This window comes from Lampris incognitus, chromosome 1 (genome assembly GCF_029633865.1).
Source record: "Lampris incognitus isolate fLamInc1 chromosome 1, fLamInc1.hap2, whole genome shotgun sequence".
Classification (NCBI taxonomy): domain Eukaryota; kingdom Metazoa; phylum Chordata; class Actinopteri; order Lampriformes; family Lampridae; genus Lampris; species Lampris incognitus.
In genome coordinates this window covers 31,277,335-31,302,962 of record NC_079211.1, presented here as the reverse complement: position 1 = coordinate 31,302,962, position 25,628 = coordinate 31,277,335, and the positions used below count along the sequence as shown (strand labels likewise).

Sequence of the window (25,628 nt, the reverse complement as noted above, 5' to 3'; positions counted from 1 at the left end):
GGTGAGTTACACCACACACTCCAACCATCAAACATGCATACAGCTCCATCCCTGCACACCCCTTGGATACTCAGATCACTGCACAATACAGATGGTTCTGACATACACACAGCAACTAAAGAAGGCTGAACCATCCAAGACTATAATAAGGAGATGGACTCCAGAGGGAACAGTCATGCTTCAGGACTGCATGGAGTCCACTGACTGGGAGTCTCTGGGAGGCCCTGAGGACAGCAACAACTCATTTGCTGACACTGTACGCTCATATATCAACTTCTGTGAGCATATCTGCCTCCCAACCAAAGCAATCATGAGGCACAATAACCACAAGCCCTGGTTCCCCAAAGAGCTCAAAGGACTCAGGTGTCACAAAGAACGGGTATACAGGGAAGATGATATGGATACATTCAGGCTAGACATAACCTCAAGAGGGCCAACAAATCTTCCAAGGAGGAGTACAAAGCCAGGCTGGAGCATGATTCAAGCACCAATGACCCTGTAGCTGTCTGGAACACACTCAGCCCAATCACAGATTACAATGAGAAAAGTCTTGATGCGTGCTCAATAATCCAGCTAAAGAAATCCCAGAAAATTGAATCCGTATAGGGAGGAATGCTGGTTTGAATGGGGAGTCAAAGAGGCCATCTACTGTATATGAAGAGGGAATGACCATCCCTGAAACGGGGGGGGGGGGCAGGGGCGGCTAAGAGTACATCTGTCACCATTTTACAATGCAGTGATTGCAACTATTCCCCAAATCCTCTGTGAATAGTGCACATGGTCATTGAAACTCTAGTTAATGGTCACGGTATTTTGCATATGAAACCAATCGTTGTTTTCAGTCGTTATGCCACTGTATTGTTTATAAGGGTGACAATACCTGCAGTCAATTGAGACTGAAGAAATCGCTTAGATGAGTGATGAAACGTTTCTCCCTTGTGTCCAGATTAACTGATTCAGCTTTCTGGGATACAATAAGAAAAGCCCTGCAATCACCCCATCCCCTGGACTGGCTAACGAACTCAACACCTTTTACACTAGTCACAGAAAGTTGAGTCGGTTAATCTGGACACAACTTTTATTGGGAGAAATGTTTCATCCGTCACCTAAGTGACATCTTCAGTCTCAACTGACTGCAGGTATCCCCACCCTTATAAACAATACAGTGGCATGACGACTGAACTGTGCTATCTGTGTGATGAGGGAAGTACCATCCCTGTACCGAGGGACCTTTTACACTAGGTTCAGAGGTCTCCCATCACACACACCGATGGCCAATCGTCTGGCCCACCCCCATCACTTCAAGACCATCAGCCCACCCCCACCCCATCTCAGGAATACAATCCAGGCCCATTAGCTCTGGTCTGACCAAACTGACCCAATAAAATAACAAATAAAGATTCATTTTACAGAGTGATGATAATCTTAAACGTCATTACAATATTCAAGGATAAACTCGTTTTCTTGTGCCTGACTGGGATTTTTTGTTATTCTAGAGGGTAGACTACTGGGATGACAAACTCAGCAAGCAGCCGTCACATGACAGATTGTATTTCCCTTAGCCACTCATGTTCGTGTTAGAATGTGGATTTAACTTATCAACACACACACACACAAATATCACACACACATAAATCTCACGTTATCGTGTAGTTTTTCAATTTGCGTGTCAGATAGTTAAGTGATGGAAAGTGACATAGTTCAAGGGACCCGTGCACCGCCATTTTTTTTGTCCCTCATCCTGAAGCCCCCCCTCCACATCCTCTCAGTCAGTGCTGGATCCAGTTCAGTGGAAATCGCCTGCACAGTGGCGGGACTTCACATACGAAGATGGCCTCTCCAAGGACAATAACTATTGTGGCCCTTTCATTTGCTCTCGGTTTGTTTTTCGTATTCATGGGAACCATTAAGCTCACTCCAAGACTGAGCAAGGATGCATACAGTGAAATGGTAAGGACGTCGCGGCGTTACACTGCAGAGCTGCATCCTACAGCCGGAACATGGCCATTGTTCTCTGTGTTGGGTTCAGGCGCGAGGGCTCTCATGCTCGAATAATGTTGTCGTGATGCTGACCTACATATATGTAAAACATAGCGATATTGAAAATGGATGTAATATGTGCATGCATAATTCAAATAGAGCCTATCTCAGCTGAATTATATCCTGAAGCAACTCTTTTTTTAAGACCTGCTGCAAAACCCACGGGGCTGAATAATGTGGTTCGCAAAATTTTTTTTTCCGTTTGAAGATCGTGTACATGAGATTTTGATGATGACGACTATAAGCGTACATGTTCATAAAATAATAGCAGATATGTATGCTATCACATGCTACTATTGGTACAGACTGAACCAGAAATGAATGTGCATCTCAGTTCCATCACACATTTGCAATGGTACACGTTATTTGACTCACTTTAAATAACGGGTAGAGCTAATAGTCGTCAATGTAAGCCCATGGTAGGAATGATAGTGTTTGCTGGCGATTCATGTGAACGGTAATGTAATAGTCTACGTACATATGCAATGGCGGCGCTTTCGAGCGATAGATTCGAGCAAATTCTGTGGGATGCACCTGCAGGTGCTGATGTTGAATTGCTCTCGCCATGTCATATGCATGTAGACTTGAATCTAATGGAGGGTGCTTTGGGAATAATTTTGCTTTGGGGTTTCACATTCATCCATACGTCCATCCACTTTTTTTGCTACTGTCTCCTTTAGTGGCCAGTATATTGGCCCAAGAACTGAAGGAATTTTAATTGAAAAACCAAACACTATGAACCATATGCATTTATAAGGTCTTTAAGTCATTGCACTAAAGGGCTATGAATTGATTCATTTTGCACGCTGAAGACGTTATTGCATCTCTGATGATTAATCCAAATGTTTTGTCTGCTTTGATTTTCAGAAAAGGGCGTACAAGAGCTATGCCAAGGCTTTGCCGGGCCTAAAAAAGGTTGGCATCAGCTCAGTCCTGCTTCGTAAGATCATTGGTTCTCTGGAGGTGGGCTGCGGTGTGGTTCTGACCCTGGTCCCCGGTAGACCGAAAGACGTGGCTAACTTTTTGCTGCTGCTAGTCATGCTGGCTGTCCTCTTCTTCCACCAGCTTGTAGGAGACCCCCTGAAACGTTATGCCCATGCTCTAGTCTTTGGTATTTTGCTCACCTGCCGACTGCTCATTGCCCGCCAGAGTGATGACCGGCCAGAGAGGGAGGAGAGCAGGGAGGAGCAGCACATAAATGACCAGGAAAAGAACAAGGTCAAGCAGTCCTAAGCTCAGACTCCACTTTGGCCGAGGTCACAGCAAACGGGAACCTTGTGAATTTCTTTGGATTGTAGTATTTCTGCTCTCTGAAGGCAAAACAGTCACTACAGAGAATGACGTCCCTCAAACAGACTTCCCTGTCACCTCCAGTTGGCAGACTGATGACCGGTTACTTTGCACCCACTCCTCTGCACTCTTATTGTGAAACTGAATACTCTTGTTCAATGAATCCAGTACATAACTATGGACAATCATATCTGTGGAAACTGTAATGAGTGCCGCTTGTCTTCACACTTGTCAAGCAATTGTCCCTCTTTTTGTTGTTATTTATTTCAAGACTACAAAGGGTTACACGGTGTGTTTTCAATTGTATTCTAATGTTAACTTCATTTAGGCCACAAGTTGATTTTGGAATGCTGCTGTTTTTCCATGGATGAATATTTGTGGTCTGTGTTTTTCTATTTTTTTTTAAATTTTGTACATTGTCCACAGAATTTATAAATTGCAATGTTGTACAATATTTCAGGCATGTTTCAGTTATCCTTCATGCGATACTAGTCATTAAACCAAAATATTAACTGTAATAATATGTTTGGGCAAATTACACAACAACTCATCGTTTATTACCACATTTCAATTTCTTCTTCTTCAAGTGCAGTATTAGCAAAGTAAAAATAGTTCTAAAAAAATAATTTTTTTTAGTTCTGTTAATTATTTGTTTGATATGCATGAAATCCCATCTCCACAAGAGAGATAAGTTACAGAAAGTAATATCGCAAATTTAAACTTGAATTATCAACTTTAAGTTGTATTAACATGTGTAAATGACTGCAGCTTCTGATGCAGGAATGTGTAGGCTTTACTTTTCAGAGTACAACCCCCCGAAATAGCTTTTACGTTTGTAAGAAGTATAATTGCATATAGTCGAGAATACATAGTGTTTTTCAAACGTCCATCAAATCTTTTTTTCTATTTATTTGATTTCTTTTGACCTTGCTCCATGTTAGAAAAGCAGGTATGGCTTAATTTATCTTTGGGGATGAGATTTCAGTTTGCTATTGTGTTATTTTAAAGATTTACAACGTTTCTGTACAACTAAATGAGTTAAATAAAGAACCGTGTGTGAGAATAACATGGTTTGCTTATTTCTGCTGTCTTATTTCATTCAAATAAGCACTATATTGGGCCGGAAAACATCTTATCAGTAGCCAAATGGGCTACTGGCGATCGATTTGTCATCGGTATAAGAAAAAAAAAAAGAAAAAAACTTGTAAGGCAAAGCGACGTTGTAGGCCTTCAGTTCCTGGACTACAACACCCAGGGGAACTCAACACGGAACTGTTAGCGGATGGACTATACTGCGCAAGCGTAGTTCAAACGGTCGAGCGGAGGATTTGAATGTTTGAATAGCCTGGGGTTGAGGGAGACAAACACGACAACACACAGCAATGTAGAAATGGATAAATCGCTAAATCAAACGGAGCCAGAGGATTCGTCGTCTGCAAGTGAAAAATCAGACTGTAACCGAAGTATTAACAGAAGCGTGCGACTCGCCCAGATAGAAAGAAGAAAAAACGAGGCCGAGGACCCGTTCGTTCTTGCGCTGAAATACTTCTCAAGGGGTAAGACATGGCTCATAATAATAAAGGCTACAATGATCGTTGGCTAACATTTATCAGCCTGGGAAAGGTGACTATACACTGTTTAACATGTGAAATCCCAACGCTTACGTTCATTAATTCTGTGTTATTACTTTAAGACGTCTCGGACGGGTTGCTAGCAGCATAAGCATAAATAAAGCTAACGTTTTAGCAGATCGATCCCATGTAGTCGGGCATCTCACCAGAAGGACAGTAACAGTAGTGATCCTTCCCATTAAAAATAACATTAGATTCTAATGCAAGATGTTCTAAGCTCTCTCCACTAGCTGCCCTGTGTTATTATAGATGGACTAATTCGACGTTTGCCTTTTTCTCGTAGTTGAAGCAAGAACTCCTTTGAAAGGGAACGATGAGGCAGAGAGGAACCTGGTGCTGGTGGAGCGAGTGGCATACAGTAGAGGACTTAGCCCAGAAGCCATATCTGTTATGTTGGAGTTTGCCATGAGCCTCCGAATGGGTAAGAGAATTACGTTTAGATTTCACAAGACGTGTACTAGATACGTGCTCTCAGTTTTCCCCAGTCTTGTCAGTGGGACCTTATGTGTGATCCACTAATAATGATAACGGGGTCCTCGGGGAAGTTTTCAAATTGAGCTGCGAAAAAGTTACCATGCAAGCCATATCACCTACATAGTGTTGTTGAAATGACGGAAATGATCTGGCAGCAGTATGGTGTTCCTTTCTCTAAAAGGTTTGGATAATACCTATGCCACATACAGTGGTGCTTGAAAGTTTGTGAACCCTTTAGAATGTTCTATATTTCTGCATAAATTTGACCTAAAACATCATCAGATTTTCACACAAGTCCTAAAAGTAGATAAAGAGAACCCAATTAAACAAATAAGACGAAAATATTTTACTTGATCATTTATTTATTGAGGAAAATGATCCAATATTACATATCTGTGAGTGGCAAAAGTATGTGAACCTTTGCTTTCAGTATCTGGTGTGACCCCCGCAGCAATAACTGCAACTAAACGTTTCTGGTAACTGTTGATCAGTCCTGCCCATCGGCTTGGAGGAATTTTAGCCCATTCCTCCACACTGAACAGCTTCAACTCTGGGATGTTGGTGGGTTTCCTCACATGAACTGCTCGATTCAGGTCCTTCCACAACATTTCGATTGGATTAAGGTCAGGACTTAGACTTGGTCGTTCCAAAACGTGAACTATATTCTTCTTTAACCATTCTTTGTTAGAATGACTTGTGTGCTTAGGGTCATTGTCTTGCTGCATGACCCACATTCTCTTGAGATTCAGTTCATGGACAGATGTCCTGACATTTTCCTTAAGAATTTGCTGGTATAATTTAGAATTCATTGTTCCATCAATGATGGCAAGCCGCCCTGGCCCAAACCATGAAAGTACCACCACCATGTTTCACCGATGGGATAAGGTTCTTATACTGAAATGCAGTGTTTTCCTTTCTCCAAACATAACGCTTCTCATTTAAACCAAAAAGTTCTATTTTGGTCTCATCTGCCCACAAAACATTTTTCCAATAGCCTTCTGGCTTGTCCGCCTGATCTTTAACAAACTGCATACGGGCAGCAGTGTTCTTTTTGGAGAGCAGTGGCTTTCTCCTTGCAACCCTACCATGCACACCATTGTTGTTCAGTGTTCTTCTGGTGGTGGCCTCATGAACATTACCATTAGCCAATATGAGAGAGGCCTTTAGTTGCTTAGAAGTTAGGCTGGGTTCCTTTGTGACCTGGCCGACTATTACACGCCTTACTTTTGGAGTGATCTTTGATGGTCGACCGATCCTGGGGCGGGTAACAATGGTCTTGAATTTCCTCCATGTGTACACAATCTGTCTGACTGTGGACTGGTGGAGTCCAAACTCTTTAGAGATGGTTTTGTAACCTTTTCCAGCCTGAGGAGCGTCAACAATGCTTTTTCTGAGGTCTTCAGAAATCTCCTGTGTTCTTGCCATGATGCACTTCCACAAACATGTGTTGTGAAGATCAGACTTTGATAGATCCCTGTTCTTTAAACAAAGCAGGACGCCCACTCACACCTGATTGTCATCCCATTGATTGAAACACCGGACTCTAATTTCACCTTCAAATTAACTGCTAATCCTAGAGGTTCATATACTTTTGCCACTCACAGATATGTAATATTGGATAATTTTCCTCAATAAATAAATGACCAAGTATAATATTTTTTGTCTCATTTGTTTAATTGGGTTCTCTTTATCTACTTTTAGGACTTGTGTGAAAATCTGATGATGTTTTAGGTCATATTTATGCAGAAATATAGAAAAGTCTAAAGGGTTCACAAACTTTCAAGCACCACTGTAGATGATGCACTATATGGCCAAAAGTATATTGACACCCCTTTATAATTACACTGGGCAACATTTTTTTTAAACTTTTTGCTTCCTGAACAAAATAGATTATGATAGACAATTTTAAACTGAACACAAAATTTATGTCAGATTTGCTGTATCACGTAGGAATTTGGAGATACATTAAAGTAACTGTTATTGAATTTAACATGTTTAATCGCATAATGATGCTAACACATTGTGTTCTATAAATCTATAAAAAGACACCATTGTTTTGGGTCATGCACACAACCCAAAGCCATGAACAATGCATCAATGTCAATGCAGAAACAGAAGTTGTCAACCTGCGTAAAGAAGTTTGTCAAATGTTCTTGACAGTTCCGAAAGACAGACATTTTTGTACATGGTGGCAGGAAACCCCATCCTTGCAATCTTGAACCAAGGAGTTCTGCTTTAGTTTTTAACAAATCTAATTCTCTGACCAGGTCATTTAATTCTGGCTTTGTTATCAGATGAGGATAACCAGGCATATAGGGTTCATCATCTGGATCAGTGTCGTTTTCTGCATCTGGTTCATGCGTTGTGGTATCTTCATCTGTCTCATCTAGGCTCCATGTCTCTGGTGGCTTCGGTACTGGCAGACTGTCATCATGTGGCACTGGTCTCATGGCTGAAGGCAGATTGGGGATTGCTAACATTCCCAAATCCTTTGTGAATAGTACACATGGCTTTGAAATTCGAGTTATGATCACGCCTATTTGCATAAAACGGATCGTTGGTTTCATTTGTTATGCAACTGTATTGTTTATAAGGGTGGGGATACCTGCAGTCAGCTGAGATTGAAGAGATCACTTAGATGAGTGATGAAACGTTTCTCTCAATAAATGTTGTGTCCAGTTGAACTGATTCAACTGTCTTTGAGTCACGGCAATTCGCATATGAAATCAATCATTGTTTCCGTTCGTTATGCCACTGTATTGTTTATAAGGGTGAGGATACCTGCAGTCAGTTGAGACTGAAGAGGTAATTTAAGTGAGTGATGAAAAGTTTCTCTCTCAATAAACGTATCCGAAATATACGCATCCAGTTTGGGAAGATGGTGGCGCAAATTCACGTTTGCAGTGGCCCCACCCAGTGCCGGTGTGGGAAGATGGCGGCATGAACTTAAGTTTGCGGTGGCCTCACCCAGTACCGTCCATGCAGTGTCTTTGTCCACGTCTGCTTCTAAGTTTGTGTCTTCGTTTGATGGCTGGGAGAGCTGGTGCTGGATCGGCTTGGGGAGCCTGGTCTGCTGTCCTGTGGGCCCAGGGAACACGGCCCTGCCTGGAGCTATGCCCGAAGAGGAAACACCGAGGGCGGTCTGAGAGGACGCAGAAATGGGGCAGGCTAAGCCAGCTGCTAGCCCATGCAGACCGGCAGTTCGGATAGCACCAAGGGCGGTCTGGTAGCGGCTTTGCCTAGCGTTGACTTTGTTTTTGGTATCGTCGTGTGGAGAGGTGTGTCGGGTGTCTGGCTCGGAGCGCTGATGTTGGATTGGCTGGGAGAGCTTGGTCTGCTGCGTCCGGTGGGCCCAGGGACCGCGGTCCTGCCTGGAGCTGCATCCGAGGAGGAAACACTGGGGGCGGTCTGACAGGACGTTGAAGCAGGGCAGGCTAAGCTAACTGCTAACCCATGCAGACCGGCAGTGTGGACAGTCATCCTGGCTTTCTCTCTCTTGGACAGTGACTTTTTTTTTGTTGTTATGTTGGATATATGTATTTTGTAGTTTGGATATATGTGTTCTTGTAGTTTGGATATCCAAAGGAATTGAATCAAGTGAAACTGGACTTGCACATACTGGACATACCAGTATGTGCAACTGGACATACCAAATCCAGTTGCACTTAATTCAATTCCTTTGGATAACCATGACCTGGATGAATGAGAACATTCACAGACAGTTTGGATATGTATTTTTGTCTTTGTGTTGTACTGCTGTGGCTGGGGGAAACGATATTTCATTTCATTTAATGTGTGCAGGTGCATGGAATGAAATGACAAATAAATATTCCTGATCCAGATGAACTGATTCAACCTTTTGTGATTCTAGAACACTGTGTACTTCCAACTTTGTGGCAACCGCTTAGGGAAGGCCTGTTCCTGTTTTAGCATGAAAATGCCTCTGTGCAAAAAGTGAGGTCCATTAAGACATGGTTTGGTTTGAGTTTGGTGTGGAAGAACTTGACTGGCCTGCACAGAGCCCTGACTTCAGCCCAATCCAAAAGCTTTGTGATGAATAGGAATGCTGACTGCGAGCCAGGCCTTATCCCCAACATCAGTACCCGACCTCACTAATGCTGTTTTGGCTGAATGGGAGTGAATACCATACCACTAGCTATGATAAAAAATCTTAAGGAAAGCCTTCTCAGAATAGTGGAGGCTGTTATAGCAGCAAAAGGGGGACCAACTCCGTATTATGCCCATGGCTTTGGAATGAGATGTTTAACAAGAGATGTTCGGGTGTCCACATACTTTTGTCCATTTACTGTATCTCCAATTCAAATATGTCTTTCTTTTTTGCTTTCAGCCTCTTGTTATCTCTAAAAGTATTTTTATTTCTTTGCTCTGCCCTATGTAGGATCTAGTCTATGTGTCCGAGTACTGAAGTTTCTTATCCCTGCCACTGTGGTGCCAGAGGAGGCTGTTGTTCGAGCTGTGGTTTGGCTTTGTGTTGGCAAAATACCTACTGCCACACAGGTAAGAAACCAGCAGTAGTCTGGATTAACCTTTGACATACTTTGTTGGATTTTGCATAAATAAATAATTCTGTTCACGTTTTATTATTAACTTTTTTTATTAATGTAATAGTTTAATAACCAGAAACAGTCTAACAATGCCAGAAAATTGAATCAGTATAGGGAGGAATGCTGGTTTGAATGGGGAGTCAAAGAGGCCATCTATATAAGAAGGAATGACTATCCCTGAAACGGGGGGGTTAAGAGTACATCTGTCACCATCTTACAATGCTGTGATTGCAAACATTTCCAAATCCTCTGTGAATGGGACACATTGCCATTAAAACTCTAGGTAATGCTCACGGCAATTTGCATATGACATTAATCGTCATTTTCTGTTGTTATGCCACTGTTTATGTTTATTTATCGGGATCCCCATTAGCTGTGCCCTAAAGCACCGCTAGTCTTACTGGGGTCCACATAAAAATAATACATTTAATACATACATTTAAAAACAAGATAGAGAAAAACAAAAACAAAAAAAACAAATATAGCAAAAACCTACATTAAACTTTACAGTACAAGTAAGTCATCATCCAATAGCAAAGAGACATACATAAATCATTCCAATGTACAAACTGTTGAAACCATCCAGGCTATAGAATTCAGTTTGAATCACACCTTACCCTGTCTTGTGTGTGTGTGTGTGTGTGTGTGTGTGTGTGTGTGTGTGTGTGTGTGTGTGTAATATGTGTGCGTATGACCATGTATTTTGCATCCTACAAATATAACATTCCAAGGTGTTTCTTAATTTGCGTTTTAAATATTGATTACTGTGTCAATTTAGTTATTAGCAGTGGTAATGGATTCCATGCTTTCATTGATCTATATTCTACTGTACGCTTCAGAAAATTAGTGTTTGGCTTAGGAAGTGAAAACTGGCCTTCTGTTGCCTGTCTAGTGGCATATGTATATGATTCTGAATTGTGTTTTAACTGATTGTACTGATATAATGGAGTTTTGAATTGTAAAACCTTCCATATTGAAGGTAGAAGCGCAGCATTCATTCTGTCCTCAACTTTTAACCATTGTAGATAGAAGCGCATGCTCTTGATGTTCGTATTGTATGGACATTGGAGAGCAAGGCATGCCGCCTTGTTCTGTACAAACTGGAGTTTGCTTCAGTCTTTTTTCATGGCATTCGCCCATATTATTTGGCAATAGTCAAGCTGTGAGAGAACAAGAGTGTTTATTACAATTTTAGTCAATTCTGGCGTAAGGTATTTTCTGCATTGCCTTACCACTGCCAATGCCTTACCCATTCTGTTTATAACAATGTCAGTGTGTTTTGACCAGGACAGCTTATTGTCAAGAATGATGCCCAGGAGCTTAGTTTCCTTTACTTGTTGGATTGGTGTTTTATTTATCATGAGTTTTAGCTCTGGCTCTTTCCTAAGAGAATGATTTGAACCAAATATAATGCTTTTCGTTTTAGTTGCATTAAGTATCAGTTTGTTTTCAAAGACCCATTTCCCAATTATATCTAGCTCCCTATTCAAGATGAAATTTAATTCAGCAGGTGTTGTTGCTGATGCATACACTGTAGTGTCATCTGCATACATAGTTAATTTAGCATCTTTTAGTACAAGAGGTAAATCATTTGTAAAAATGGAGTACATAAGTGGACCTAGGCAGCTTCCTTGAGGAATTCCACACTCTATAGATGCACTATCTGAGTAATCTCCATTAAAAAAGACTCTGTGATCTATGCATCAAATAACTTTCCATCCAGGCCATTGCAGATGGTCTAAAACCATAAGACTCCAGCTTTTCAAGGAGGAGTTTGTGGTCAATTACATCAAATGCTGCTGTAAAATCTAATAGGACTGCACCACGGATCATTTTGCTGTCCAAAGCTTTGTACCAGTCATCTGTCATTTGAGCTAGAGCTGTATTTGAGCTAGAGCTGCATGTAGAATGTGCCTTTCTATGGGCATACTGAAAATCTGTTATCAGATTATTTGCTGAGAAGTATTCTTGTATTTGATCAAAAATCGCCTTCGCAAAGATCTTACTTATAGCTGATAGCAAGCTTATGGGGCGGCTGTCATGGCCACTAAATTATTTTCTTATCTTTGGGCAATGGTATGACTTTTGCTTCCTTCCAAGCTTGTGGAAAGATCGATTGTTTCAGGCTGGTATTCATTATGTGACAGATAGGGTGTGCAATGTAATTAACAGCTATTCGAATCAGTTTCTCATCTATATTATCAATTCCTGATTGTTTGTCATTACATGTTAACTTAATTAATTTTTCAACTCTTTCTGTTTTTAGTTCATTAAACTCAAAATGACATGGTTTATCTCTCATATAATTCTTTATGTTAAAAATGGATAAACTATTATCTGTCCCATGTGATAGTTCTTTCCTTAATTCATATACCTTGCTTCTAAAATAGTCATTCAAATAATTTGCAATTTCTTTTGGTTTAGTAATAAAGGTGCCTCCGCAGTCAATATAGGTGGGTTGTAAAGATGAGTTTCGTCCCATTATACTGTTCAGTGTACTCCAAAGCTTTTTCCCATCATTCCTTGTTCTGCTTAACTGTAGAGCATAATATTGTTTCTTTTTCTTTTGGTTGAGCGTTATAACATAATTCCACTGTATTGTTTATAAGGGTGGGCGGGGATACCTGCAGTCAGTTGAGACTGAAGAGGTCGCTTAGATCAATCAATCAAGTTGCAACAGCCACTCAAAGCACTTTACAATTAATTAATTCACACACCAGATGAGTGTTAAAACGTTTCTCTCAAAAAACGTTGTGTCCAGATGAATTGATTCAACTTTCTGTGTAACAGTAACTTTAAGTATTAAGAAAGCATCTTTAAGAAGTTCTAGGAGGTTCTTGAGCTATGATGTCAGAGAGGTGAGATGAATTAATATTAGTGTACTTGTTTTGAGTGTGTGTGCCATGTCCCATGAGGGTTGAACAATAACAATGTATGAAATGGTATTTGCACATTTTCCAGGTTCTTTTCATAAAATGGGTGCTGACCATGTTTGACATGATCGATGCTAAGGACCAACTTCGAGCCATCTATGGCTTCCTCTTCAGCCTTTTAGCTGATGAAAATCTGGTAAGTGCGGAGGTCTTTGCATTGTTTAGATAAACTGTAACAAATGGGTTTGACATCAAATTTTAACTGTTTAGTTTGGTTAGACAGTTTGACTATTTGACTGAGCTTCATGGCAGAGCTTTATGTAAATTCAGCTTCATGGGCTGATGTTCTTGGTATATACGTCTATGTAATAACCATAGGGCAGTGAAACAGTCTCACGAGCTCAACTGCTGCCTGGGGGTAAAAACAACATCAGTGGACATGGTTCAAGTGAAAAAGTTCATTATCAATAAATACATATGTGAGCTACTGAATAAGTGCATATTTCTCAACACCTGCAATTTGTCTCAAAGTGATGTTTCAGGCATTTATTACTGCTTTAGTCACACATTTTCCCCATTTAGATAAATGAGTTGGTGGAGTGCTCACCTGGTAGAGCGCGTTACCACATAAGGCTGAGTCCTTGCTGCAGCGGCCTGGGTTCAGGTCTGGCCTGGGCCCTTTACTGCATGTTATCCCCTCTCGCTCCTCTGCCTTTCTGTGTCTCTCTCAACTATCACTGTCAAATAAAGGTGGAAAATGCCAACAAAAAACAATCTTTAAAAAAGATAAATGAGTTGGTATGGACAAGAATTGTTATGCACATCTCAGTGCAATGATCTGACTTCAACTCACTTAGGTGACATGAGAGCCACTAAAGGGCCTCAGATGTATATTTATTGAGTTGTCCTTTTTCTTTTCCAGTGTCCTTATGTTTGTCATCTGTTATACCTTTTGACCAGGAAGGAAAGTGGTAAGTCAAGAAGTCAAGTTATAGGCCTATCCCCTTATAACTCTTGGCATCCAGAGTCCCCCCCCCCAATGTTTGTGTGTGTGTGTTTAGTTTTCTTAACACTTGAGTGAATGCAAACCTCTGCTTGATTCTTTTTATTATTTTCTTTGGTCACAGTGCACCTGTATAGAGTTAGGAAACTGCAGGATCTACAGTCAAAACTGGTAAATGTCCCACTTTTTCAGATTTGTTTTATGTGCAACATCAGATCCTTTATCATGTCGGTGTGCTATAGCCATTTATCAAAAATAATTTATTTCCTCCTCCTTCCTACATTGAGTATGGAAATCTGTTCAATGATAAAGTGCAAGTCAAGGGAATAATGCTGCCCTGTTGTGTAATATGCACCGTGTATTATTGACATAAGCAATTTATCCTCCCTTATAGTCATTTGTAGTTGTATAGCACGTTATTAGAGACATCAATCATTAAGGATTATGTTGAGCAGAAAGATGAATTTCAAATGAGTATGATGATATGCTCTCCTCTCTCCTCAGGGCAAGCAGCCATTTCTTTTACACTTGCTGTCACTCTACAAAGTGTTTTGCCCTGAACTGGTGACGCTCTCCCTTCCATCACGAATGAGGGTTTGTACACTGGTTTGTGTATCTCAAACCCACAATCTATTCTTATAATTATTTTTTTCACCAGATGTTAGTTTAGATAAACTTTTTTAATCTATGTAGGGAAAGTGAATTGTATAGCAGCAGGCACACTTATAAACAGTGAAACTATGCAAATTTAGACAGTGCAAAAGACAAAACTATATAGCACAACTACTTAACATAGTTTTGCATCAGCAAGGTACCCTTTGAAAATAATGTCCTCTTTATGTCAATTCAAATCAAGAGCCTAAATCTTATTATCCATTCTATGTGATAATACTAAATGGTCAATGACAATCAAGAACAAGCGGGTTCCCACACATAAACCTGGAAATGTATAGACTTGGGAAAATGATAAAACTTAATAGATGTCCTGGAAATATTATTGGGGTCAAGGAAAATTGTAGCGTTGGGTTAGACTGTATTTTTAACTGCGTAGCTTGCATATTTTTAGGATGATTTTAGCTGAGATGGTATATTTTTACGAATATTCTTAGCAGCTGAGATGGCACATCAGTGCTTGAGGATTTGGCGGTATGTTCAGTAACCCGCTAAAAGGGGCACAGTCCATTTAGAGCAAGTTGAGGCTTCCACTGATAGTTAATATTGAATAATATGACCTTTGAATAACGGCTGTCATGGGTATTTAAGCTAAAGTCATGAAAAATGACCTTGAAAACTCCTAAAAAATGATTTCCTAAAAAGAGTGGAAACCCTCAGGAATCGTCAGGAATAAAAATTTGAACAGCAGCTACTGTAATCAGGGTTGTCATTCAAAATGATGCATCAGTGAATGCATAGTTCCACTTCTCTTTCAGGTTGGGTTCAGGAGCCACAATCACCCATGGAAGTCCGCATTGCTAACTGTCCAGAAGAGGACCAATGCCCTGGAGTCCTCAGCAGTCAACCTGACAACTGGGATAAAAGCCAAGACCCAATCTAGGAAAAGGGTATGGACATTGGTGGGGGTTTTAGTTGTGTTTGCACAGAGGGTGAAGATGTGTACTATGATTACAACTTTTTTAAGGGGTTAATTCAGGGTTAATTGTAGGAATGGTATAAGCTGGCCTGTGTATTTACATGCCTCACTTGCTGTGCATTCTTCAGAAACACTGCCACCTGGAACTGCCGGCGTTGAATTGTGCGGTCCAAGCCCGGGTTCAGACCAACAGCTGCTTTAGAAGAAAGACCCTCTCTCTGGTGCAGTTCAACAACTTCTCTCAGCTGCTGGAAAATGTCCATCTTGTAGAGGTAAATTCTCTAACTTTGTTTGTTGCACCTCTGGGGCTGATGATACTGATGGTGCAGTTGATTCTTCAATCTGTTCTATCCTGCAACTATTTCTTGCTTTGCTGTCTCTTTTCTGTTTATGTTTGTTTGCCTGTCTGTCTGTCTCTTTCTTTCTCTGTTTCTCTCTGCTGGCCTCCTAGCTCTTTGGTTAGTCCTATTAACCTAGAGACCCGTTTTAGGACTAGATGGATGATGAGCATTTAAGCTGCAGAATTAACTGTCAGTTTTACCACGTCTTAAAAGATATGACTCCTAGCCATTCAATCTTGTAGTATCTCGCTTCTACCACACGGTGGTGCTGTGTCACTAACAGAATGGGCCAGGTACCAGGCTGTTCAGCCACATTGTCCTACAGAAACTATTGCGAAGGTGTCCTTGGACTGTCATTTGTTTACGAGAATCAAATACGAAGCAGCTTCATTAGAACTATGCTTGACATTCGTTTTCTAAATCTGCCGTGCTGTTCACTGGCTTCACCCGAGGAATTGTTTATCCTATATGAGTAATGACAGAACAAATGAACAGTGATGCATCAGAGCAAATACCCTGAAAAAGTTTTGACGGTATTGGCCACATAGAAAGGCCCACAAATGTTTGTTTACAAGGTAGTTTCTTTGACCTGATAAGGCTCCATAACCCAATTTTAAATGACTTGCGGACATTTATGCCACATGCTACATAAATTTCCCCCCTTTTCACTGCCCGCAAAAATGATATGACCAATAAGGCATCGGGACATGAAAAGCATTAACCACTTATATGGTTGTGGAGTCCCCAGTGTATGAGGACAGAGTGATGAGTACAGGGACTGCTGACCCGCGCTCTCTTCTGCCTGCACTCACATGGTAAAAAGCAGACACCACTTGCTCAGATGAATGATGCAGGTTCTCCTTAATTATTGGAGGACCGAGTCATGTCCATTGACAGTTTGTCTTTCGTGCTTATAATTTATTTATTATACTTAACAAAGTCAAGATATTGCTAGGCAGTTGCTCACCCACTTTAAGGGCCTAGTAAAAAAAAATCTTGAGTGATAGGAGAGATGTCCTAGTGCTAGCATTATGGGGATTACTGTATACTTAAGAATTAGCCCAGTAGTGGATTGATGGCCCACTCATTGAAAACGAGGACGTGAGCACTAGGGGATTCTCATTCTCCAGTAGGTGTACTAATCTCCTGATTTGAGGCGATTTAGTGCACGAATCAGCTTTATGCTTTGGCCCTAGGTGTATGTTTGTGTGTATGTGCGTGCATGTGCATGCGCATATGGAAATCACACGCATGTGTGTGTGACTTCCATATATAATGAGAGACGTGTGCATGCAGACTTAGGATTGGTTTATATTTGCTGTCTTTATTCCTCCTCTCTTTGCTTATGTTTACTTAATTGTAATGTGCTCCCAACTACTAATTTTCAGGCTTATTGTGTGTGTGTGTGTGTGTGTGTGTGTGCATACGTGTGTGCATACGTGCGCGCATGTGTGTTTGCATGTGTGCATGTGTGTGTTTTTTAATCTCATCTCTTTTTTTTTTCTTTGCTTGCACCAGCTGCCTGCTCAGATGGGCTCTCTGCTGGGCTCCAGTCTGGGGTTGCAGTACCTGGATTGTGTACAGGATGAATCTGCCTTCCTACGGCTCAACTTCTGGCTTGGCCACGCTCTTCAAGAAGGTTTGGTTGAACTCTAAAACAATTGACATCTTTCAGGTAGATGCTGACAAAAGGAAATTTCCCTTTGAGATGAACCCCCGATGCATTCGCCTTGTTGGCATATCAAAGGAGTCCTTTGAGTGGAATGTTTATAGAGAGAGTCACGCTGCCAAAAGATATACAGAAGCAGAAATGTACTTTTTTCTTTTTGATGCCCTTGACATTCTCAGTTGTGTAACACTCCTATTTCTCTGCTTATTTAAGAGTTCTTATTCTGTGGTGATGGTGGGGTCTCTCAGAGTTCGGAAGAAGTTCTGCAACTTTTGGACCGGCTGCTATGCACACAGCATTTTCTACAGGTCAGCCTTGTCCCACAGGCCCCAAACACCAACCACACCCTCATGCCTGTCATCCACCATTTATTTTCAACCATGTGCCCCCCCCATCCCACCCTCACCATCTGAAGGGCTCCCGTTGGCTCAAACAACACTCTGTGCTTGTTACTAAGTGATACCACAGTCCAGTATTCATATCACTTGTATTTTTATATATATGTGTGTATTTTTTTTACCTTTTCCCATTTGCTCGCCTAGGAGGGTTTCTCCAGCATAGAGGCTTTTTTGTACAAGTTCCTCAATGTTTGGGATGGCTCCCTCCTCCGCCCACAGATACTAGGCCTGCTGAGCAACATCCCTGTTGTTCCCACTCACTGTGAGTAATACTTACTTACTCTGCCACCATGCTCAGCTCACCGTCTGTCTCTGTATCTCTATCTCGCTCTGATTAAAATGCCACCACATGGCCATGTTGGTGGGGCCTGCCATGTGCTGGGGATTGCGTGGTGATGCGTTGAATTATATGGCTGATGCAAATGTAATCTTCTATCGCTCCCACAGGTATCAGTCGGCTTCTGTTTGAGCCCCTCATGCAGCTGTTCTTCACATCCACACTGTTTTTCAAGGTAGGCAACATGGTAACTTTGCCTCCTAAGACATGGGTAGAGCTAGCTCACTTTTTGAATTGGACCGAGAGTCTGCTGCTTTAGTGGCCAACTTCCTTTGTGGTTGTTATATTTGATTAATTTAGTAGGGCTGGACCCAAATATTCAACTGTTCGGATATTCGTTCATTGGGTAGGTATTTGGGTTTCAGTTTTGGGAGTTGGACATTCTTTTTTTTTGTTGCTAAATGTAGTCTCAGTAAAGGAAAACTGCAAAATACATTTTGTCAGCACATTCTTGTACTATATTTATACATTTTAATTGCACTATTTATATGTGGAAATACCATCTCGGCTTGGGCACCTGGCATTCCTCTCACTCACAGCAATGAACATCGTGCTTCAGTTCACCTTTGCTGTTAAATGGAAGACAAAATGCCGAAGACCTCAGCTGTGTGGATACACTTAAAATTGAGCGACGACAAGGCAGTGTGCCGTATGTGTGTTTTGTATCTTTGTTTGACTCTTGTTAGGTTCAGGTTGTAAAACGTTATAGACGGGCTAATGGCTGACGGAATGTGGAACTGGAGTTGGTCCCTGGGTGCTGCACTGCGGCTACCAGCTGCTCCTAGTGTATAGGATGGGTTAAATGCAGAGGACAAATTTCGTTTCAATGTATGCGAGTACTGAGAAATGATAATAAAGAAATTATAAATAAATATAAATCTTATAAATCGCAAATCTTAAATTTGTTGGGACTAGTATGCGGTTTCTGTGCTTATATTTTACAGCGCCTTGTCAGGCATTGTCTCGGATATGGAGCCTGTTATTATGAGCATTTATGTAGGTCTATAATTTATCCATGATGAGAAAAATTATCACAAGCTGTTATATCACAAAATTTTTATAGATAGGACCTTGATCAACCAATCCCTTTGGGATTACAAACATGCATAAAACACACCAAACACACCTGGCCAAAGAAGCTTGGATATTCGCTGTTGGTTACTCCTGAAGCTCCGGAGCCAAAAATGGTATTTGGGACAGCCCTATTATTTTGTATTAGGCATATATTTTGTCGTGGCAGTCTTGAGTGTGTTGAAACTAAATTCAGAACTTTCTTCTTCCTGTGTGTTTGTGTGTGTGTGTGTGTGTGTGTGTGTGTGTGTGTGTGTGTGTGTGTGTGTGTGTGTGTGTGTGTGTGTGTGTGCACGCGTACCTACATGTGCCTACTTCAGTCTGGTCTTATAGACTGCATGAACACCATGCTGTTGAAGTGGTTGACCTGGCATTCAGTATATGCCTTAGATGACGGCCTGGATATAAGCCTGAATACCCACACCTCCATGTGAGTCTCACATAAACTGTTTCTCAGAGTCAAAAGTTTCTCAACCATACTCGTGACCTATGCTGTGAATGTTCATCCCAAGTTCTCTTGAGGTGAACCAACTTCACAAGTAGTCAAGCACAGGGAAAGCGGCTTTAAACATTTGAGAGGTGCCGTGTGCTGGCAGTTCTGGAACCGATTAAAACACGTGTTTGTTGCATCTGTTTCAACCATTAATCAAATGCTAATTTTTGCACAAATGGAAGATAGGGCTGTTGATTTATGCTAGCCAGCTAGTTGGTATAATGTAACTTGGAGCTTCCTACTGGTTCACGCTGACCAAGTCATCACATGATGTTTCCTCAGTTTATTCTTTATGTTACCAAGTTGGGAACTGCATATCTCAGATCCATCCTCAGCACCTCTTTTTTTCATGTCATTCTTTGGCTGTTCAATATTTCCTCTTGCATCATATAGTCCAGAGACCCTTTGTGATCCTAGTTGACTCATTGATAAAGAGGGTTTTTTTTTCCATCTTTTCTGAGCCTAATACTACTATTTTTGGCTGCTCCTGTTAGGGGTTGCCATCTTCTGTCCTAAGTAAGTGTAACAAATTTTTGGTCTCTATGGCTAGGAAGCATTGTGACAATGGAGATCTGGTTCAGCTTACGATTTATCTGGCAATCACAAAAGAATAAACAACTCAAGCCAGCAAACACTGGTACATGAATGACGTTCTCCCTTTCAGGTATAAATCCAAGGTTTATTAACAAAGCAATTGCCTTTTTATGCTGCATTCATCAATGCATGTGGCTTGCTGCAGCTTTGTGGTGTGGCAGTCCAGAGGCTGCTCTCTGCATCCACTGAAAGAGATCGACATAGACACAAGAAGAGAGGTTAATTAGGTGCATTTGCACCATTTGAATGCCTGGCCCTGCACTTTTATTTACTTTACATTATGCTAGTGCACCTACTATATCTGTGTTATCCCAAACCAAGTGCAAATTTGAACTGGTCCATTTGTTTCTCATTCAAATATTTGTAGTCCATTCTGAGGCGCATGGTTAATAGCTCACCCTCTTTTGTCATTGGAAGTACTTTTTTGACTTCTGGAAGTATAGCATTGAACATCCGTTTTCCTCTGCTGACGTTCTTTTCTCTCTTTTTTTTTTTTATCGCATCAGAGAGCAGGGCAGTTGAGGGACAAATTATAATCCAAGGGCGAAATCACTAAGTGCTTCGATCATCTCTCAACAAACCTTCCTAACCTGTAATGGCAAATATTCTAGTCATGCTAGAGCAGTGGTGGGTAGCCATTTGGAATTGACTAGAGGGCCTCCAGCGACGCGAAGACCCACGGTGAAATTGATTTGATTGATTGAGTGTGGGTTAACAGTTAGCCTAGGGTTACACATCTAAAATAACGTAAAGGTAAAGGTGAATATTAGGCAACTAAATCAATTTAGGTTTAAGTTATGGATGTTTTAGGGAACTAAAATACTTTTCCATCTGAGTGTGTTTAGCCAGTTAGCCAAATTATTAGTTATCAAACTACAATATTGGTTTGGATGTCACAAGGCGTGCTCCAGTCATCCTCCAAGCATGTGCCATTTAAGGCAATGTATATGTTGGTTTTTATTCCAGATAAACATGCTAAACACTACAACGGCTGAGTTCACTAATCGGTACAAATTCAGTCAGAATCACTCAAGTTAGGTGGTAGTGTTTGGTGGAAATGAAAACCTGCACATGCGTGGATGTTGATGGCACATTGTAGCCCTGCACTGGGCTGAAGTATGTGGCTGACTTGGCTCTGTGCTCTTTCCCACAGAAACATGACTCTGTCAGGGTTCAAGGATTCTGTGATGGAGCTGGTACATTTTGTTGGCCGCCTGGCCACAGTGGGCCTACAGCTTGAGGGATGCCACTCCTTACTCCTCAACTTTATCCTGGACTTCTATGAGACGGTAACTTGGCTAGGGATTGTTTGTGCTTTGTTTGCCTAGGCATCTAAAATAACCATGCCTTAAATGCCTCTTCTGTATCTGGCAAATTGGGATATTTAAAAAAATGAGAACAATGGGATTTTTTTTTTATTGAAACACTCTATCGTCACAATATGTACCTCTGCTCTGTGGGCTTGTTTTTGTACATGCATGTATATGTAAATGCCCATGAATCTCTCTCTCAGGTGTGTGACATGTTTCTGAAATATGGGCTCCCCCTAGTGGTGATGCCCCCAGCTGGTGTTTTCTACCCGGCTCTCTTTGCCACTGACCCCATCAGTGTGGACAGACTGGCCTACATCATGCACAGGTGAAGAATTGCCATCTCTATGCCACTTCCTACTTTTGTTATGTCAGCCTCAGCCTCTTACACACACCAATTCCATGTTAGGAGCAAAATACCAGGCATGTGATATGCCATTTGTGTATGCATATTTGATGCTGAATAGAACTTGAATCCGATATGGCACAACCACTTTTTACATGTAAATACGGCATTCATGATTTATGATAAGGGATCAAAAGTGGCAATGCACTCAAGCTCTCCTCTCCTCTTCATACATTAAATGGCAAGCAAGATTTATGATTTTTGACTGGAATTACATGCATCTTATAATGTCAGCTAATTGACTTTACCCTGGAGAGGTGAAATATTTTCGCCAAAGCATGGCATTAACACGACATGACAAAGTAGCATCATTTTATCCTACATCTTTCATTGCAGTTACAACCAGTGTGGTTAAACATGCTTCAACATGTTGAGGTTGGAGGCAGTGGGCAATGGAATATATATATTCTTACAGGCTATTAAGATGAAGCTGTTTTTCAACAGTTAATGACCACAGAGGTTACTCTGTTTTTGTTTTCCTTTAGGTACAAGATGAACTTAATATCAGCCAAGAGTCAAGAAAAACAGACAAAGGTAAACCCAGTTTTTTCCATGTATTTTTGATATAATGTAGTACATGATGAAGAAGGGCTGTTTGCAAGGAGTAGTGATACTAAAATATGTTCCATTTTCATCTGTTATTTCAGATCATCATGAACTTATTATGTAGTTTGGGAAAAATAATTGGCAAGTCATGTGAATAACAGACAATCTAGAAGGATAGTATTGTTCACTTAAACCATGAATTTTAGTGCATTTCTAAGCTACATATTCCTTTTACAATTAAGCTGTTTTAGCTGCTGCTCTGCTTTTTGAAAACACTGGTACTGAACGGTCTTATTTTTGACCTCTTGGCATGTCTTAAAGTTGCAAAAACATAATTTAACATCAGCAAGTTCAAACCTTCCATAATTCAGTTGTGTATATGTGTTGTTTATATCTTCAAAATAGTTTTGTTTAGGCACCTAATTTTTTTCTGCTGTACTTCATTCTGCAGAACGGAATGAATTCTCAAGTCGGCGCTACACAGCCAATAATGCTCAGCTCAAAATGTCAGCACAATTTATCAAGAAAAATGGATTTAGTAACCAGACTGCAAATTCATCAGCATAGCACACATAAAAGATATTGGGCTATGAGGCCTCACATGATATCTGACCTTAGCAAAATTTGACCCGCTACTAAGCCAAACAAACTTGGAAGATTTATTGAATTCTTGTCTTTCTTTCTCTGTTCTCTCTTTAACGTCTTCCCCATTTGCATCCAATTCTCCAACCATTCGTTCCTTTCACTGCTTGCCAGCAGGCCTTTCACATCAGCCCACAGATATATCGTGAGTTCAACCACTACCTGGTTGTCATGGTCAACTGCCTTTGGAATTCCAAGATGTTCAAGCCGGGAATGCCCACTGAGCTGACAGAAGAGCTGTTAAACAAGTGCAAAGTACCACATTACCGGGCCAGCTTCAACTTCATTTACCACCCGGCTTTTTTAAGCTATGCTGTTGACTTTTACCACAAGGTGGGTCTATAGCATTTAGGATTCTGATTCTTTGGTTTCCTCCTCTCTGTATATAAAGACATTTGGATATGATCCTGTCTGGTGAATCAAACTCATTCTTCCATCACTGGGGAGTGATCAACATAGCCTTAAAAAAAAAAAAAAAAAAACCCTGGTCAAAAGCCCATTGTGATTTTCAAACTGTAATAGCCATCTGATTTACCAGCATGCAGCCAGTCTTCCCAGCTTGGTTAATAAACTTTGAGGCTGGACAAGGAGACAAATGTAGTATTAATGTTTCTTTCATAGAAGATCCATTAATACAGAAGCACATTTCATTATTCATGGGCACCGCATGAGACTTGAGTTTTCGTCATGTTTAATAATACACGGGCCTTTTTTGGTTCTGTCAAACCGCAACACCCTGCAAAGTTCTACTGAAATTTACTGGGGTGGGCTGACAATGAATATTTATGTTCCCTCTTTATCAGTGTTGGCCAGAGAGCAGCAACGTGGAACTCACTTCCTTAAAGGTATGAAGGGTCTTGTGTTCATTTCCACCCTTTTTATAGACTTCATGTATAGCAATGAAAGTCGGAATTCTTGAATTCATGTTTTAGAGATTTTTTTTCCCCCAACAGTGATCAGAAATCTGTGTGATCATGGAAGTCTTTAGATGGCCTGTGTAACACTGTGTGTGTGTGTGTGTGTGTGTGTGTGTGTGTGTGTGTGTGTGTGTGTGTGTGTGTGTGTGTGTGTGTGTTTGTTTTTCCAGTATCCTAAGATATGGGGCTGGTATCTGGATTATCTGGTCTCCCAAGGCTTTGAAGGCCTTCAACAGTTCATCCAACATAATGTCAATCAGTGAGTGCTCTTCCATGGACAACAGTCAGTCCACTGCGCTAACGTAGAAGCTCAGCTCAGTGGAAAGGGACAACACCACTTTTTTTTTTTTCAAAGACTTGTTCATGTTCATCCCTTCAAAATTGACTTTTCAAAGACTTGTTCATGTTCATCCCTTCAACTTTGACTCGTTCCAAGGCAAGTTCCTTTCCCGGTTGTGTCTTTTTTTGTACATATATTGTATTCTGTGTCTTTACTCAGCCTTGCATGTATATATTGTGATCTGTTGTTCATTCTTGTATAGCTTGCCATCTATCATTCCTGTGACTTGCATTCTTGATAATTAATGTAGGTTTTTTTTGTTAAGAGGCAAATAAAATCCATCTGTTGTTCCTACTGACAACATTACACTGCAGTGTGCTTTGCAGGGACATTATGTGTGAAGATGCCAATACTAAAGTTTGTCAGGCTTGTGCCCTGATGGCATTGTGATTTTCATTTCCGTCTACCAGCATCAATTGCTTGAGAATCCATTACAGGGGAGATCATTGCTATCTATTTCAGTCAGTCGCTCAACCATCTGGAAAAAAACATTTTCCTTTAATTGAGGGACCCATCTGGATGGTTAATAGGCCCTTGGCTCCCCAGCTACTTTGGAACATCCTGGGTAGATGGAAATCCATTGCATGCAAGTCATACAGTGAGTCACAATCGTGACTGAGAAAGAATCAAATAACATCATGTGTTTGCATAAGTACTGTCATGTGATGATGAGCTGCAGTACAAATTTCCATCAAACTGGTTGTAAAAGTCATGTTAATGTACTTTTATGAGTCATCAGTTGTCAAAAGTTTGTGTTTCCATATGAAGTAGTGTGAAGCCAATGCATTGTAAACTATGGGCAAAATTACTTCATTTTCATGTGTAGGAGCAGGGGTATTGCTGAGGGAGGAAAAATAGGGTCTACTTCCCCAGGGTCCCAAAGAATAAGGGGCCTTTAAATTTTAATCCCTTGATTCATTCATTGATCTGTCCTTCCCTCTGGCAGAGAGAACTACAACCAAGGTGTTGCAGCCATTGTCGCTCGTGTGCTGTCAGCTCAGCAGTAAACTGTTCCCACCATTGTAAAAATGACATTCTGTGATGGTCAGACCAAAGCTAACGCAGGCAATCTAATGTATTAGTAACAATATCAAGCT

General features: G+C 40.9%; 2 protein-coding genes across 2 annotated transcripts; both read left to right on the top strand.

The window, feature by feature from the left end:
* The first annotated feature begins 1,830 nt into the window (after nt 1-1,830).
* tmem35 (transmembrane protein 35) lies at nt 1,831-3,273 on the top strand. Its single transcript, XM_056295356.1, has 2 exons — nt 1,831-1,950; nt 2,908-3,273. Exons 1-2 carry the CDS (start codon nt 1,831-1,833, stop codon nt 3,271-3,273), a joined length of 486 nt encoding a protein of 161 aa, XP_056151331.1.
* Nucleotides 3,274-4,720: 1,447 nt separating this feature from the next.
* cenpi (centromere protein I) lies at nt 4,721-24,454 on the top strand. The gene is made up of 20 exons (XM_056277357.1): nt 4,721-4,886; nt 5,245-5,382; nt 9,835-9,953; nt 12,962-13,069; nt 13,796-13,844; nt 14,001-14,047; nt 14,381-14,470; nt 15,307-15,438; nt 15,596-15,739; nt 17,327-17,447; nt 17,691-17,785; nt 18,020-18,137; nt 18,323-18,387; nt 19,604-19,713; nt 21,524-21,659; nt 21,884-22,008; nt 22,572-22,620; nt 23,392-23,607; nt 24,078-24,119; nt 24,362-24,454. The coding sequence occupies exons 1-20, from the start codon at nt 4,721-4,723 to the stop codon at nt 24,452-24,454; spliced, it is 2,163 nt and encodes a 720-aa protein (XP_056133332.1).
* Nucleotides 24,455-25,628: the final 1,174 nt, after the last annotated feature.